General features: G+C 50.0%; 1 protein-coding gene across 4 annotated transcripts in view; it reads right to left on the reverse strand.

Annotated features, from left to right (window-relative positions):
* HIPK2 (homeodomain interacting protein kinase 2) overlaps positions 1–17,535 on the reverse strand; it is a 152,259-nt gene continuing 134,724 nt past the window's right edge. For 2 of the 4 annotated variants that reach the window (XM_034637930.1, XM_034637921.1), the window contains exons 14-15: positions 14,847–15,004; positions 1–552 (exon numbers count right to left, since the gene is read on the reverse strand). In XM_034637930.1, coding sequence (XP_034493821.1) covers positions 16–552; positions 14,847–15,004 — 695 coding nt within the window. In that variant the 3' untranslated portion in view covers positions 1–15. Of the gene's footprint in view, positions 553–1,481; positions 13,479–14,846; positions 15,005–17,535 lie in introns of those variants that run through there. The other 2 variants (XM_034637906.1, XM_034637912.1) reach the window with 1 other exon arrangement.

A 17,535-nucleotide genomic window follows, 5' to 3' on the forward strand; every position in this document is an offset into this window, starting at 1 on the left:
AGAGGAAAGGCAGACTTACCTGCAAGGGTTTTGTGGAGAGGGGACATCAGGAAAGAAATGCAGACAGTACAGCACAGTGAGAGCTATGCACAAGGGGTTGGGAATGGGGACAAGGGATACCGACCTTGTCAGGAGGGTGAGGGCAGGAGAGAGAGAGAGGGGACACAGGCTGCTTCTCACGGGGCATCGCGTGAGAAAAGCATGAAGCTCCAAAGCAGGGATGCTTGGCAGGAAAGAGCTCTCTCTGCACAGGGGACAGCCTGGAGATGGAGGCAGATGGGCTTGTGGGAGGGGGTGGGGGTTGAGGGGCTCTGAGGACCTGGATTTCTCTAGGTTACTCTGCCCAGGAGGGGGTCCCGCAGTCAAGGGCACAGGGAGTGTGGGAGGTTTCTGATTAGCCAGAGGGAGCTGATGAGCACAGACGGCCAGCCGAGGTCCAACAGCATTCCGGGGGTCTTCTCCAGCAGCTCGGGAGCTTGGGTGTAGGAGCAGAGACGTCCTCTGTAGGATGGGTCCAGCAAGCAGGTGTGGCAGAAGCAAGGTGGCAGGAAGCTGAGGGTACAGGTGAGAAGGTGGGTGCAGTTTAGGCTGCTTGTGAGCTTGTGACATCAGGAGGCGCAGATAACAGGGCTGGGAGCCGGGTGGTCCTGAGGCCCCAGAATCCTGGTAATGGAAGGCAGGCTAAGAGCGCTGGGTGAGGACACTGGATCCCTGTGCATTGCTGGTGGGAATGCAGAATGGTGCAGTCACTGGGATACGTTTGGTGGTTCCTCAAAAAGTTAGAAATTTCCAGATAATCCAGCAATTCCACTCCTAGGTATGTATCCAAAAGAACTGAAAGCAGGGATTCGTATTTCCATACCAATGCCCACAGCAGCATTATTCACAAAATCCACGCACACGCACACACACACAAAACCTCAACACAAAACAACAGATGAATGGATAAACAAAATGTGGTATTTACATCTAATGGGATGTTATTCAGTCTTAAAAAGGAAGGAGATTCTGATACATGCTACAAAATCGATGACCTTTGAGAACACTGGTACGTGAAAGAAGCCAGGGCAAACAAGCAAAGGACAAATACTGTAGGATCCCACTTCCACGAGGTACCCAGAGACGGAAAATAGAAGGGTGGGTGTCAGGGCCTTGGGGGGCGTGGCGCGGAGGGGAACGGGGACTTATTGTTTAACAGGTACAGAGCTTCTGTTTGGGATGATGAAAGTTCTAGAAACAGCTGGTGGTGATGACAGCCCAACAGACGAGGTGGGCCCTCCTCGTGAGGCCCTCTCTCTACAGCCATCCACAGTCATCTGGGCGGACCGTAAGTGTGGTGGTGGGTTATGAACGCGTTCAGGGGTATTAAATGATTTCTGAAGGGTGAGGTAACTCCCCGAGGGTGTTACTTGTAACAGTATCCTCTGTAGTCTTATAGAACTAGTCTGGTTCTAGAAGAAATAAGCATGCCAGGCCAAGTGTACAGTGATTCCAAACAGTTTAATGTAATTCCAAGACAAAGTGTGATTACATTTCTACACATATACAATATGCATATGTGAGTTTACAAATTTTAATTAATAACTCGTTTCACCTCAGAGACCGAAAAAATGATCAAAAAGAAACTGTGAGTAACAAGCTATAACATAGTTCATCACAACGGGACCCCCCTTTCTCACCCTACAGTTAGTAATATTACAATTAAAATAACTATATTCTTCTATAATTTTTTTCTGTTAAAATCATCTCATAAATTTACAATGCTATTATTAGTTTCCAAGACTAATATAAATTCACTCCATTTTTCTACAACGAAAACGATTATTAATTTAGAAGCACACGACATCATGATGAAAAACACAAGCATTTTAGTAGCAAGGACTTGATCAGTTAAGAATTATTTTTCTTGTAAAACATTCTAAAGCCAAGTAAAATATCCATTCTTATAACATCCCTATAATATGAGACTAAGGAATAGGTTACATATAGGTCTACAACACATTGGTTTGTTTTTTAAAAAAAGTAGACATTTATAAATAAAAAAGAAAAGAGGGACAATTCACATAGGAAAAAGAGGTACACGAGAAAATACTGTTGCACGCAATAATTTTCACAAAGATTAACATGGATTAACACTTTTCATTACAGAAACCGTACAGTGAAGGAACACAACAGACCGGGGCTTTCGTAGGGCTATTGAGCTGAGATGACCTGGTGGAGGAAGATGTAGGCAAGGTGACCTTGGGGAGGGAGCCATGTTCCTTGGACTGGTGACCAATCATCACCGGGTCTCCTCTTCCCGGCTCTCATTCTGGGGAGTGAGTCTTTCTATCCAGTGTCCGGAATTCATGGGCAGTTGAAAGGTAAACATTTCTACAGATCTGTTCTCGTTCCATCCTAAGGGATCCCGCTTTTGGAAACGCGATATAGTATCAGAGGCTGCGGCTCAGTACATGTGGTCAACGCAAAATGGGATGGAAAATTCCGGTCGTTCTGATCTGCTGCCCCCCTCACTCACCGTGCCCTGGAGGCTGGGAACCCAGAGAGCGCAGCGGCCCCCCTCAGGGCCACCTGCCTCCGCTGTGGTGAGGTGGGTGGCGAGAAACCGGCGCCGTGCCTCAGGCCCACACAGGGAAGGCGCAGCCTGGGGCCGGCCCGGGCTCGTCGACGCCACCAACGCTGCCTGACTTCTGAAAGCTCCTTTCTCCTCATCCGTAAAGCTATACTTCTCCTATCAGAAATTTGGTTTGATATATATATACACTAACATATATATCAACATCTCTATCTCTACAGTGATTCTACTAAACTAGAAAGTCTGCTGCCCCAAAGTAGGACTTCCTGGTTACTTCATTTGGTTAAAAAATGCACACAGAGGATGAGGAGATGCTTTGGGGGCCAGAAATGATTGTGCCCTGGAAAAGCCACGGAAGACAGCTTTAAATGAGCAGTAACACAAATGTGGAAGGGAGCATGAAAGGGTGGGGGAAACCCCGAGGCGGAGGCGGTGCCCACGGGGGGTGTCTGCTTGGAAGTGAGAAGCAGCGAGTGGGGTGGGGGACGCTTCATGTTCCATTCAGGAGTCACAGAAAGCTACAAAGGATGGGCATGGTCAAGTCACTTTCCACCTCCCAAGTTCTTCCTTATAACCTGAGCCGAAAACTATTAAAATAATAATAAAATAATAATTAATAATAATAATAATAATGAAAATAATAATGATACATCCGTTGCCCCTTCCACCGAGCAGGTGAGTATCTAACAGGGAAGCAAGATCACTGCTCACAAGGCCAAGTGGGTCCTTCTTCCTGGCTCCTGAGAGTGTCCTGGGAGTCCTTAGGTGCCTGCGTGTGGGGCTGTGGTGGCAGTGGGGTGGAGGCGGGGGTGGCCCCGAGACACTGACCCGGACAAGGAGCGGGGAGGCTGCACCAGGAGAGACCTGTGTGGAGCGTTAAAAGGACACTAGAGGGAGCGAGTTTCAGATTCAGCGTATTTACTTTTTTTTTTTTTTTGAAGCTAATTTCTATGCTTCTAGTTTTTAAACGTATGGTTAAGCCCCAAAGACAATGACATAAAACTAATTTGGTGAGTTTCAAACAAAGGAAAAGACCAAACAGAAGGAAAGCAGGAGTATTATTAGCAAAGGCAAGATAAAAAAAAAAAAATTTTACCCTAACATTTCTTATAAGAAACTGTCATGAGAACATACGGTCCACAGAGGTCACAGGGAACATGCGAATGCATTCGAAGGAACGCACACTAACAGTTCCCTGGTCCCAGGTGTTCTGCAGTCTGCAAGGTCCTATCTGCTGACGGAATGCCCTTTACCACAGCAGGTCCTCTGCACTTGGGTTGTGGTACAAGAGAAAACAAGAAACAAACCAAAACTCTTAGGGAAACCAGCATGTTCTGGCCTGTTCCTAAAAGACAGTGGGGCCCACTCTCTGAAGTGTCACAGTGACCATCTCTACTTCAAGGGGTCTCAAAGACCCACGCCCCTCCCCCAGCTGCCCCTAGGTTCCCCAGCCCTACCCCTGCTCAGCAGCACTTACAGTCTCTAGGGAGCAATCTAGTGTCCCCCTTCCCATCGACCTAGGCTTCAAATCTGAGTTTGACAGAGTAAAAAGTAAACACATCCTTTTGCATTTATTTTGTTTTAAAGGAGAAAAGGAATCAGTGACAGCAGGTATATGGAAAGCCCAGCTGATGAATGTGGGCATAGGGATGTGTGACTCCCCCCCTGCAAAACACCAATCAGAATATTGCCAGGGGCCCAGAAACAGCACCTGTACCTTCAGGGCCACCTGAATCCCAGTGTCTTCTACTGCATGGTGACTGGAAGTCAGTGGATCGATAGAAATTAAACATTCATATCAAGACAAAATCAATCAAAGATCCTGTTCTCTCTGCCTCTTCCACGATGTCAAAGAGAAGGCCTCTTTGGAGAAATTGTTGTTACAACATGGCATGAGGTCTTCACATCTGGCCCAGGCTATGGACTCATCCCTTCCCACTCAATCCAGAAATCCGTTCACATTCTCTCGCGTTCACATGGAAACCAGGAAGTAACGTGGAGGGAAACGCTTGTGTTGGACTACACAACAGTATGGGTAGAAAACACCTGCCTTGGAGGGGCATGGCCTCCAACTAAAGAGGCGATCGTTGGGGTTTGAAGATGTCAGTTATAAACAGAAATTTTCTTTAAAAAGTACCAGTTTAAATGTAAACTATAAAACACTTTAACTATAAAACGTAGCCAGAAATATGCTTAAGTATCCACAGTCAATTACTTAGTTTATGCATTTAAAATGTGGCTCTCTCGATATCTTAGAAGGCTAACAGCATTTTACAGTAGCTAAAAACATATATACTTAACATGTGCATTTGAATATCACATTTCATTACAACACACAAAGAATAATCTCTTCCTTGGTTTGATTTTTGTTGTAAAGATCAGCTATTTTCAGAATTCACTTAAGCAACAATGACCAGGGTGTGCATTAATCATTATTTTCAGCCCATACAGAGTTCATAGTCTTTTAAATCCCAAGATCAAGCTGGCTACATGATTTCAAAAAAGGCTAAAACCAGGATGAATGCCCACATTTGAGGTAATTATTGCCATTAGGTCACAGTTTGTGTAAGATAATGTATCTAAAACCTTCTTTAAAAAAATCTTCAGGTGTTCTGTCAGAATTCCAGAATACCTATTGAAACCAACCAGGATCTCAAATTCTGATTAGTTGGGTTTGCTTCCAATGGAGTCAAAGTTCTAGAAGGTTCTAGAACGAACTTGTGTAAACTACCTAAGAATTTAGGCAAACAAGCCTGGAGCCAGTCAGTAAAGAAGTTTTTTTTTTTTTCTTAAATAAAAAAGAAACAAAAAACCCACCCAAGACAACTGAGAAGATGTTTCATAACACATGATAATAGTTTTCTAAAAAATTAAAAATCTCACCCTAAAGCATTTCTAAATTCATGTCACCTCTCAACCAAATTAAAAATGCTTCTGTATTACTATTAATCTCATACTGCGGCAAGAGACTCTCCTTCCTTATACCCTAAAAATTGGCTGATTTTTCTGTTTACATAACCGTGCTTTCCATTTCTTTGAGAAAGTTATCTCCAAAGAAACCCTTATTTGGTTCCTCTTTCTAAGAGTCATCTTGTTTTTCTCTCCTTCTCCATTTTTTTTTTTTTTTACACAAAGAAAAAAGTTCCTGGACACCAGACCCACACACGGTATTTACAAATTTGGTGTGAATCCCGCATCTGGTTCTACCCAGAGCTGAAGAGTGGATCAATTATAGAGACCAGAGTTGTCATGATATTTATCAGTGCAGTAAAAAATAGCATTTTAAAAAAAATATATACCTTTAGTATTGCCTTTCTAGAATTAACTATAAGCAAGAAAAAATTTATTTCTTTTTAAAAGAAGAAAAGAACACTTTTTTCTTCATTCGTAAGTTTGTTGTAGCAGCACTACTAAAGCTAGTTGGTACACTGGAAAGGAATCTAAAATGAATTCTACTGTGAGTCAAAAGAAACTCCCCTAAGATTTTCTCTAAAAGTCCAACGAATTCTGCCCCTTCTGCTTGCATCCAATCCAGGGCTCCCTCTTCATTCAGACCTTCTGCTGGGTTGCACGCACGGGGCAGGGATGGCAAGGGGTGACATTCCTTCAAGGCCTTTCTCTGCGCGCGTGCGCGCGCGCATGCACACACACACACACACACACACACATTGGAGGTGGCCGAGGAGGCTGGCGGCTGTGAGCTCGGTCCTGGAGCTGGGCAGACCCAGGTTCAAGGCCCGGCTCCCTCACTAGCCGTGTGACCCTGGCATGTCACCAGCTCTCCAAGCCACATGCCTCATCTGGAAAGGGATGAAGGGGGCCTCTTTCATAGCGTTATTATGAAGACTAAAGGAAACAAGAGAACCAATGAGCAATTTTTAGCACAGTGTTTGGCACACAATAAACAGAAGTCTCATTAGATGGTTTGTCAGAAAATAGGAAGCCACTCATTGCTGTTAATTAAAGAAGCAGAACGAAATGGTATCTCAGTGAAGTCCCGATTAACAAAAATTTCACTAGAAACTTGGAGATTTTGGACCACCATTGTTCTTCCTTTGCTTCAACACGTGCTTTCTCAGAACATCAGCTTTCTACGGTTCAATAGGGCAGTGATGAGGGCTCCAGGGGATAAGCTTACCGGGGGCTTGGCCTGGGGCCCTGCGCACTGAAAGCATCCAGCACGTGCTGGCTCCTACCTACTTCCTCGAGGGACGCCGCAAGCTTTAACAAATGGGAGACTGTGGACAGGCTGCTCGGATGCAGCTGTCGAGGGTAGGGGCCCTCAAAGACTTGTGGGGAACGAGGAAGATCTCTGAGAAGGGGTGTTCTGCAGGAGGGACCCTTCTCTGTAAATGCTCACTGTGTCTCAAAGGGCCAACTGGCTTGGAGCTGGCTTTCCTGAACTTCTGGAAGCTGCGAGAAAGATGTGAGAGACCTCTGCTAGCTTGGGCCACTCTAGTGCGCAAGGGCGCCAAAAGCCTTTGGAAGGTTTCTTTTGCGTTTAATCTTCAATTCTCTAGTAGCCCGACTGAGATTTGACTGAGTCTAGTCCGTGGAGATTCGGAGTGACAGTCCTAAGGCATCAACGTGGAAAAGTACTGACACGCCCAGTGCAGCTCCCACGTGCATCTGACCCCCCAACGCAGCCGAACTTCGGGCCCAGGGTCCGCTTCGGTCCATACCCGGCGTTATAGGACACGAGTTAAGCCCACGTACTCATGCGGTGCCTCCAGCTTCCCAACAGCAGCATTTACGGTTATTAATCTCTACTCCTCTTAAAAAAAATGGATACAGTTTGAAAATAAATGCAATAAAAAAAAAAAACAAGTCAGGAGAGAGGAAAGAGAGACAAATGGAATCACATCACTGACGATGTCCTTATTGCCCGGAGAGGAAGGAGAGGAATGCCATTTTGTCCCCATGTAGAGGTGTCTTTGAGAAGGGTTCTTTGGCTAAAGAAAGGAACAGTTGCACCTTCCTTTCTAATTTGGTAAGGACAGCTCTGGCCTGCTCAATTTTGAGGCTTCCCCGTCTGAAATCTGTGAGACACATCAGGAAGAGAACAGCATGCAAAGTGCTTCCGGGGCTGGAATGTTTCCTGGCAAAATGGCTCAGGCTCGCGTCGTGAGATCCCAGGCCAGGCCTGCAGAAAGGGTCCTCGCCTCCCTGCTGAATTCCCTCTGCTACCCCAGGGCACCTCGTTATCTTCTTTCTGTGATCGGTCCTAGCAGCTCCTGGGCAGGCCAGCAGGGGCCTCATCCCCTACCCTGGCCCCAGCACCCAAGACGGCCTGGGATGAAAGCTGGGGCCAGCTCACAGACACACCTCGTTTCACCAACCACAACCTGTCAGCAGTATCTCCTTAAGCCTCCTCATCTCCTTCCTCCAGTTTCCAAGAAAGTCTGCTCCACTCACACACACACACTCACACAACCCAAATCCTCCACCACACGCTTGTTCAAAAATGAGTGTTTGCACTTCCAGAGACCTGGTCAAGGGAAATCGGCCTCTTAGCAGCTGTGCTCATCTCCCCCTCCCGTCCTTACATCCAACAATCTGGTGTTTGGGCGGGTTAAGTCGTCCAGGGTGAAGAGGGCAAGGCCAGCTGGCTCCCCCAGCCTGCAAGCCACTCACTGCCAGTAAGGCCAGAATGCAAATACAGTCGAGGAGACAACCACCGGTTTGCCTCAACCCTTCCTTGCCCTCTGAACTCCATCAACCACGTGCGCCACTTCACAGTATTAACTGGCATGAAGCCTCAGACTCTCCCACCCGTCGGCCTGCTCACCCCTTCCCTTGGAAACAGCCAGAACGTCATGAACGAGGCACTAAGTGCAGAGACATGGGTGCGCACGCCCAGATGGGTCAGCAAGAACCCACTGGGCAGAAGCATATTCCCCTGGACTTCCTGAGGCTACGAGTACATGGTTCTCCTTGACCTGTCCTTTTCAATCTTCCCCTCTTCAGCTGTGCTATGCTTCTTCATCTAGAGACAGTTGAAGAACAGATGACGCTCTAGGTCATTTGTGGTCTCAACAAGGACGAGGCCGGCACCCCTCTACTTGAGAGCTTGGTCCTAGGGACGGGCAGGCTTTGATTCATCCAATTTGCCAGGGTGACTCAGAGCTGGAGGAAGGGACAGGAGATCCGGGCACGTGCTAAGGAGGGCACAAGAAGCCTGGCCTCTCACAGGGGTCTTCTGATCCTGCAGCTCTGTGCTGGGGACTGGAAGAGGAGGGCGGGTGGGGATGAAGGGAGGATGCACTCCTGTTTGCCGGGTACCACCAGGACTAGGCACAGCCTGGCATTGCCCTCGGTAAGCTTCAGCAAAACCAGCATTTCCACCCAAGGCCCGAATTTCTGGGTTTGGTGGGCAACGTGTGGAAACCTCAAGCCAATTTTAAGAAGCCAATCATACACACGGCAGCGTGCACCAAGGCTTCGAGGCTGCGCTGTGCTCCTCTGTTGGCTAACGCTTTCAGAGGGGCCCTGCCCGCAATGTCGGAGGAGCTGCTTGACCTTGTCAGCACTCCTCTGGCCTCTTACCGTCCCTCTACCTTTTTTTGGCTCCTAGTTCTATCCCTAGAATTGCATGCTGAGAAGAGGTACTGGGGAGGAAGGGGGAAGAGACCGGAGAAGTGGGCAGTATGGTCAGTGAGTGGAAGGAGGGCAGGTGAGGCTGAAATTCCCCAGGGGAAGGTACCACCTGCCTAGCACCCATACGTCTGCTCATTCCAGCCAGTGGCTTCTAGGAGGGGACAACCGTCTCTGCACTGAAGGAGATAGGCCACACTCCTGGTGCACCGAAGGGAAAAGGAAGGACACGTGGGGCAGCTCTGGGCTGAGGGGTTTTCTTTTGCATGACAGGTCAGGATCAGATGTGAGGCAGGCCAAGAATCTAGTTAGCAGATTCCAGAAGCAAAGGAGAACACAGGAAATGTGGGAAAGAACCATAGCTAAAGGTTGGGTCCTGGAGATGCCACCTCGGAACTCTTCCCAGGTCACTGAGACTCTAGGAAAATACGATGTTGATGGTGACCGTGTTGTCAAGAGTCCAATCTGGCCTGCACACAGAAAAGGCCTTGATTCTTCTTCAAGCTTTTGTTCTGTGGTGGGTCTTTCTTGACAGCTCTTTGTGGACTAGAGATGACAGAAACAATTTTCCTAATTTCTGGGTCCTTCCTTTTTTTTGTTTTTTTGTTTAACAAAACTGGACATCTGCATGTCCTTCCTGCCTACTCATAAACTCACAGATATAATAAAATAAGTTTAAATATTAAAGAGAAAACACAAACATACTGGGAATGAATGTGCATTTAAAACCCCAGCTAAAATATCAACAGGATGATAATGATAATAATTACAATGGTAATAACCAAAATAATTAGTACAATAATATTATCTTTATGAGCAGCATGGAACTTTCATTCCTGATCTGGAAGAAAACAAAGAAAATACCAGGTGAAAGAATAAGGGACTTCCAACTTAAGTAGACAAAAGTAATTTTCTTTAAAATGGAAGGCTGTGTTGTCTTTTCCCATAGGAGATCAGATCTAGGAGGGGCTGGGAGTCAGCCGTGCGAGGGAATCTGGATGCTGCCAGCAAGGCCAACGCAGTCTCGTTCGCAGCCAAGACTTCTGTCACTGGTCAGGAGATGTGGTGGGGCTCTGCTGTCATTTGGCTTCCGCCAAGTCAGGAACAGGTGAATTTTCCAGGCCGGCACGGCTCTGAGAGGGCTCTGGCTCATGTGTCCTCCAAAGACTTTTCTCCCCCACTCTCTCTGGACTGGCCATTTTCCCATGGTCTTGGAGAGATGGCCCTTCCCCACGTCCCGGGAAAAGAGTATTGATCAATCGATCAGCCGGTGGGTCCACGAGGAGAGTGTCTTGCCCTGGGGCGAACGTCTCACAGGCTCACCTGCCGGGGACCTGTGGGCTGCCTGAGTACCTCCAGTGGGTCCTGGTGTCCTTCCTTCCAGCCTCAGGCCTGGACTAAGTTGGTTCCAGTTCGGGGACCTATGTCTTCGTAAGATGAGTAGAATTCATGATTGGGGAGGGGGAATTTCCAGAGTTATTTCACATTTCACAGCTAACAGCTAAGGTAACGGCTTGGCTTCGTCACTGAATTAGGTTGGATATCACTATAAAACCACTGTTCACAGTAGATGGTTACGGGAAACTGCAGGAGGCGGGGGGCGTGGGGACAAACTGCCGAAACTGGGAGCCATCTCTTTGCACCTTGGAAACCTGGCTTCGGGATCAGTTAGGACTCAGCATCAAGAATCAAACAGTTAGGGCCACCCTTCTAAGCCCCATCTAAGACCAGATAGAGTCTCCCAACATTCGTGTATTCAAGAGTAATTTTGCTATGAATGGAGATACCCCTACTCCACCCCACCCCCAGCAGTGTTCAAAGCCTGAGAAAACTTCCAGAATGTATCAATGGTGCAAAGAGGGCAAAGGGCAAATTTCTTTGGAAACTTAAGTGCCCATAGGAGTGTTCCAAAGTGCAATGCAAGACCCCCTGGTTACCCTCATAGATGTCCCTCCGACCTTCTGCCCATCAGACCCCTCTAAAACCAAAGAACAAAGTCTAGTCTTGGGTAGGCCTGGTAACGTGAGGAAAGATGCAGCAGCAAACAAAAGTTGATGGCTGTCTACAGAGGGAAGGATCTGGCAAAACTGTGAGAGCAATACACAGCTGGTGGAACGAGAGAGACGGGCAGGGCTGTGCATGAGCGTGGGGTGGGTGTGAGGGCCTGGGGCTGGGTCCACCTCGTAGAGAGCAGGAAGGCCGTGCCAGGCCCAGACACTGCAAGGGGCCTCCTCTCCTCTGTCCTTCCATATTAGGAAGGAGACAGCCACCAGACAAGGCCAACATTCCCACAACACAGATGGGACCTCTGTTCCCACAAATGGTTAAGAGCTGCCCCCCCCCCCCGCCCCGGCAGAACTGGAGGCACAGTGCGGTAAGGGTGCAGGGTGGGGAGTCTCTCTTGCTCTTGGTCTCCAAAGTAAAAGTCAGATTTGTCCACCCACCCATCCGTCTCCTACAGCTCTCTCAAGATCCCTGGGCTCCCTTCCCCGTTCCTGCCAGCTCCCTGATGCCCCTCTGCTAGCAGATAGCTCAAAAAAGACAACCGGTATTAAAATAAAATTAAATTAAATTAAAATAAAAATAAAAAAGAAAACAAGGAAAGACCAGAGTAAATGTTACGACAGCACAAAAGAAGAGCTGAGATGATGTGACTCGCCTCAGTCAGCTTCTTGGAGTACCATGGAAGTAAACCCTCACACCGCGTCTGTGGGTCGGTAAGGCACTAGGAGGGACCGGTGTCAAATCAAGGATGCGAGAGCCGTGATGGCGGCGCCGAGGGACACACAGCGAGGGTGGCATCCGCGCTCACACCCGCACACACTCATTCACGCTCGCACACCTGGACCACCATACTGGTTACATGCCTATGTTCTATCACTTTTTTTTTTTTTTGTGCAATTATATTGAGGAATAGTCTATTGGTATCATTGGAGTTGAACACAAAGTAGAAAACAGGGGTGCTGACTGCTACATTCTACTAGGGTGTCGGCGACGACCGCTAGCCCTATGCTACGTAACTAGGGATTGATTCAAAGAGAAAATAAATCTTCAGGAAAAGAAAAAACAAACCTAAAGTTTGCAACACACATTATTAATGACACTGGAGGAGTAACATTGCTTAGGGATTTATCCAGAGTGCTCAAGAAGAGAAACTGTGCCCTCTTGGGGAGCTTCCTTCAGCCTGGCCACCCCCCCCATCAGTCCTGACACGCGGCAGAACTGGGCTTGGCCAACCCCACACCACCCCCCAAAATCAGCCTCCTCAGGCCATGGCCTGACCTTCTAGTGGGCTGCTGACCCTTTAGAGTTCTGGAAAAATCCCTAATTCTTATGTTCCATAATTAAAAATCTATTGGATTTCCATTTCAGGTGTCCCCGACAGCAAATTCTTAAATGTCACTTGCCGCCATATGAAAATAATCTTTGAGAAGTTCATAGATAAAGTTCTTCAAAAACTGGGGCCCCCCACTTCCAGAATCTTCTGTTGCTCTCTTCTTCTCCTTTCCAGTTTGGTGCAGAATGGGTTCGTGAGCTGTGTTTTTTGTTACTGACGTTTTCTTTTTTTTCTTTTTTTTTTTAAAATAAAAAGCATAGATTTCCCCCTCCTCAATCCCTTCTTTTTTAAAATGTTCTCTTCTCTGCCCTAAGTCCCCCCACCTCCTAGTTCAAGTTTCATTTGTGTCGGTCCCTGGTCCCTGCCCCCTGCCCCCCCTGCCCTGTTGCATTGTTTGTGTGCCGCATCTTCAGTATAAAAAGCCCAGCTCCCACCTCGCCCCTCCTCCCTCCTCCCCTCTGGACATCCTCCCTCCCCTCCCCTCCCCTTCCCTTCCAGTGTTTATATGTAAGGGTACTGGTTGACCTTGGCGGGGCTCAGTGGGTATCCAGTGTAGACGGTGGAGGCTGGAGAGGCGCTGATGTAGGTCTGGTGGGCAAACTGGGCTGGATACTGACTCGGGTGGATGGTGGGCGAGGGCAGGACCCGGGGGCCCATGCTCACGGGGACCTGGTGGACGATGCTGGCCGGGTAGGCAGTGTGCTGCACGGTGTGACGTGCCGAGCCTTGGGAGGCCACCAGGTGGGCCACGGTGCCGGTGGAGCCCAAGGCCGCGGGCGCCGTGTAGGTGTAGAGGTGGGGCTGGGTGGGGAGGTGGGCTGCTGCGGCAGCGGCGGCCAGGTGGGGGTGCACAGTGCCATGGCTGGGGCTGTTGTGCGGGAAGGAGTACGGGGCCTGAGCCATCGTGGGAGTGATGTAGGCCTGCTGCCGGCGGTGGCTCCCGGCGCGCTCTGCGGTGATGTGCTGCTGAGCCTGGAGAAGGAGAAGCACCAGGAGAGGGCTGCATTGGGGGCCAGACACGTGGGAGGAGAGAAAGGAGAGGAACAGGACAGGAGGGGGAGGAAGGAGAAGTGGGAGGGAGGAGGGAGAGGAGGAGAAGAGAGAGAAGTGAGGAGGGGAAGGGCAGCGAGGAGGGGAGGGGGAAGGAGGAAGAAGTGGGAGGGAGAAGGGAAGGGGAGGAGGGGGAAGTAGGGAGGGAGGAGGGACAGAGAGAGAAGTGAGAAGGGGGTAAGAGAGGAAAGGGTGGAAGGTGGGGGGAGGACGGGGCAGTGGGGAGGCGGAGGAGGAGAGGAGGGAAGGAGGCCAGAAGCTGCAGGAGTGGGGGAAGATGCCTCCCTGGTAGGCTGGGAAAGCAACAGTAGCCTGGACTGAGAAAGGAACGCTTTCCCAAGTCCCTTGAGTCCCTGGAGTCCCTGGAGTCCCCGGCTGGATGACACAGATCAAACCAGCTTGAAAAGGTAACGGGAGATAGGATGTCTCCTAAGGGCCTACCGCAGCTGTGAAGTGTCAGAGGAGCCCCCCTCTTCGAGTGACAACTGCTTTCTCCCTCACTGTGAAATCTTGTTCTCTGAAATCCTAGGCTCCTGCAAACTGCGCTGTTTGAAGTTATATTGGTACAAATGAAAGAGCCCTCTCTTCCAGAGAACCGGAGTTGTGACGACACAGAGACGTGGCCTGTTTACCAACTGCACCGCTTCAGACAAGGGATTTTGGAACACAAGCTCCCCATTTATTTCACTTCCATGGCTTCTGAGGAAACAGGCCCCCGAGTCCACTTCGCATTTCAGACCTGACGCAGACCCTGTACCCACAGGCCGCTGTGCCAAGGAGACCCTGCTTCATTTGTAATTCCACCTCAACGCCACCCACCTTCTCCAAATCCTCTCTTGCCCTCAGTCTGGGTTCCCTGTGTGTGCCTGGCCTCCCTCATGGCAATGAACCAGTCAGCCCAACGATGTCAGCCTGCAGGTACTCCCTGGGCATCCTGGTCTGACGGGGCCAGGACACTGTGTCACAGCCCCTGCCAGGCTGAAAGAGCAAGATGTGGGCCATCCTATTTTTAAGCTTTGGCACTGTGTCACTGAGTGCCTTGTGACATTAGACAACTTATTTTACTTGGGGCCAGCTCTTTGTGACCCAGGGAAACCAACGTCCCCGGGGTAACCCATGGCAGCAAGAAGTCGGAGGTCCCTCAGGACCCGTCCGGCTGCTAGGGGGCTGCGGCCCTGTGAGCTGGGCAAGGGCCGGCTGCGGCCCCCTGCTTGGAAGCTGAGGCCAGGAGGGGACTGCAGGGATTGGGATGATTTGCAGGCCGGTGAGGCACGGTCAGGTGGCACTCACCTGGCTGAGATTGAGAGGCTGCTGCTGCTGGAAATGCGGTCCTGGCCGCTGCTGCCGGTAGGCGATGGCTCCAGACGAGCTCCCTGAAGAGTGACCGCTGGTGGAGGTCACGTTGCTGGAGGACTTGGACTTGTAGGACGAGTGCTGACTGGTGTTAACTGTGTGGGGAAGAGCCAGGGGTCACAGAGTGGTCACAGGTCCTCCACTGCCCAGAAGACCCTGCCCCTCTAGGCAATAAGGATGGTCTTCCAAGAAGGGGCATGTTCCTAAGACCAGCCCATCAAAATCAGCCTCATCTCCCTGAGACTCAGGGAGAGTCTGCCCGGGGTCTGGACTCATCACCGCACTTTGGCCTGTCCCACTGGTTGGGAGAAAGTGCCAGCTTGCTGGACTTTAAGATTCTGGTCTGGGGACACTGAAAAGCACAAGGAGGGTTAATGAAGGAAAGGAGGAGAGGTCTCTGGAGCTCTTTGTGCCCGTCCAGGGCTGCAGTGGGGGCTGTTTGCCGAGATTCAGAGACGCAGTGATAAGCAGGGTACATATAATGAGGCCTGAGAAAAAGGACCACACATGTCCTGAGGAAAAAACCACCCACGATTGCCCGTGTAAAATGGTCGAGGCCAGGGTAGAGGGTGCTAAGTATGAATGAGGCACACATCACAATGTGCAGGCCCTTGACGTAACTGGGTTGGATCAATTCTATTACAAATCCCAGGGTGATGAAATCAAAGTCAAAGAGGACACGGCTGGGGTCGTCAAGAAAGAACACTGATTAACTGCTCAGGGAGAGAAACATGAGAGTGAAGGTCTGGGAAACCAGACATTTGGGGATGGGAGTCTGGGGTGCACACTGAAGGCCACGGGGAGCCTCCCTGCCCTGCAGGCAGCAGTCCCCCTCCAGGAAAGGGAAAGCTGTCTCATGGGGAGGGAGCCAGTGGGTCCTCACAGAGACCCCCAATCTGACCGTGCACTGCACTTGGGGGTCCTCCTACCCACTAAATTAGAACCTTATGGGGGGTGCCTGGGAATCTGTATTAGCAACAAGCACCCCAGGAGAGGAGCCCGCCAGGCCCTGGTGTAGGGAGCTGTGCAAAAGCCAAACCCAGTCAGAATCTCAAAGGCCCCCTGAAACCTGGAAGATGCAGGGATTTGGGGGACCCACTGCCAGGTAAGAGATGGAGAAGTGCAAATGTGGGCTATCGGCAGAGCTTTGGGGTCTCCCCTTCACTCAGCCACGGTGCAAATGCGATGGAGCCAGAGTCCTTGCTGCTCGGTAGCCCGTTACAAACTGTGCCTGCTGTCTGGGCCCCAGGTGGGGATGCTGTCTCTCTGCTCCCATTTCAGCTCTCTGGGCATTCTGTGGTCATTATATTTGAGGAGAAAGACTGAGCTCAGGTACCCACAGCCTGAGTATGCAAGAGGTTAGGAGTTTTAGATGAAATGGTGTCACAGAGCCCAGCACGTGCCTGCTACCGCCACTGTGGGGACAGGGCATGGGGACTGGGTCAGAGCATGGGGCCCCCAAAGAAGGGAGGGGGTCCTGCAGAGGACCAAGAGACGAAGAGAAGCACTTCCTCCTGCTGAGATGAATACAGTACCAAGCACAGCCGAAGGCAAGAGCTGAAGGTCAAGCTCCTGAGGTGTGGCTTGGAACCACGAGGGACAGTCTCAGGCCAAGCCCTGCCCGGCTACTCTCAAAGATCCGCCAGTCTGGGTACAGCCCTTGGCTCCCAGGGTAGCCCCCAGTGGTCCCGTCTGCAGTGGGAGGGTGCTTCAGAGTATGGGTGGGCTGGGGAGCCAGACTCCTGCGAGGTCCAGCCGCGTGGCCTTGGTTGAGTTAGTTAACCTCTCTATGCTTCCATTTTCACATCTGGGAAACTGGGAGGATAATGATAACGACATAGAGGGTCGTCCTGAGGTTTATACGAGTTAACGTATGTGGAACGCTTTGTTATCTGTCACATGTTACGCTCTTAAAAGCATTAGCTGTGTTAGCTATCGGTAACACAGGTATTGAGCCCTGTCCCCTGGCTACTGTTCATGCTCAAGGAACAGGTGTCCACTCCAAGCTGGGACAACCAAGTCCTGTCTCCTGGAAATGGGAAACTATGAGCCTGGGAGTCGCTGGGTCAGGGTGAAGCAGTGTTCCAGGAGGCAGGCGTCGGGCTGCCAGTGGCCCAGGTCCCGGGGATTCTGGCTCCTGCCCAGCCTGGGATGTGGTTGTTGAACTTTTCCCTCAGCCTTCTTAATTCCTTCCAATAAATTCCGTGTCTTAAGGCAGTGTAGAGTTCATTCTGTTGCCTTCCAAAAGAATCTCAACTAACCCAGGAGACCTGAGAAGGTGACGTGAGAAATGGACAGTGGCCTGCTCGTCATTCATCCTGACCCGAGCCCAGTCAACACCTGGGAGCTCCAGCTGGGGTGGGGGTAGGGGGTGGCACTAAACGTGGTCACACCTTGGCCTCTCTAGGCCAAATGAGCACCAGGACACCGAGAAAGCCTGCTTTTCTGATTTTTCTGAGCCTAGAATGATTTTGTAGCGAATGGTATATATTAGTGTTGAGAAACACCACAGGCTGGGGATGAGCAGGCACCAGAATGAAGTTCTTTCCTGCCTCTTACCTGTCACCAGAAAGACTGTGCAGCATGTCCTCAGAGGGGAAGATAAATCTCTCTTTACGGTGGAAAA

Source organism: Ailuropoda melanoleuca, chromosome 1 (genome assembly GCF_002007445.2).
Source record: "Ailuropoda melanoleuca isolate Jingjing chromosome 1, ASM200744v2, whole genome shotgun sequence".
Classification (NCBI taxonomy): Eukaryota; Metazoa; Chordata; class Mammalia; order Carnivora; family Ursidae; genus Ailuropoda; species Ailuropoda melanoleuca.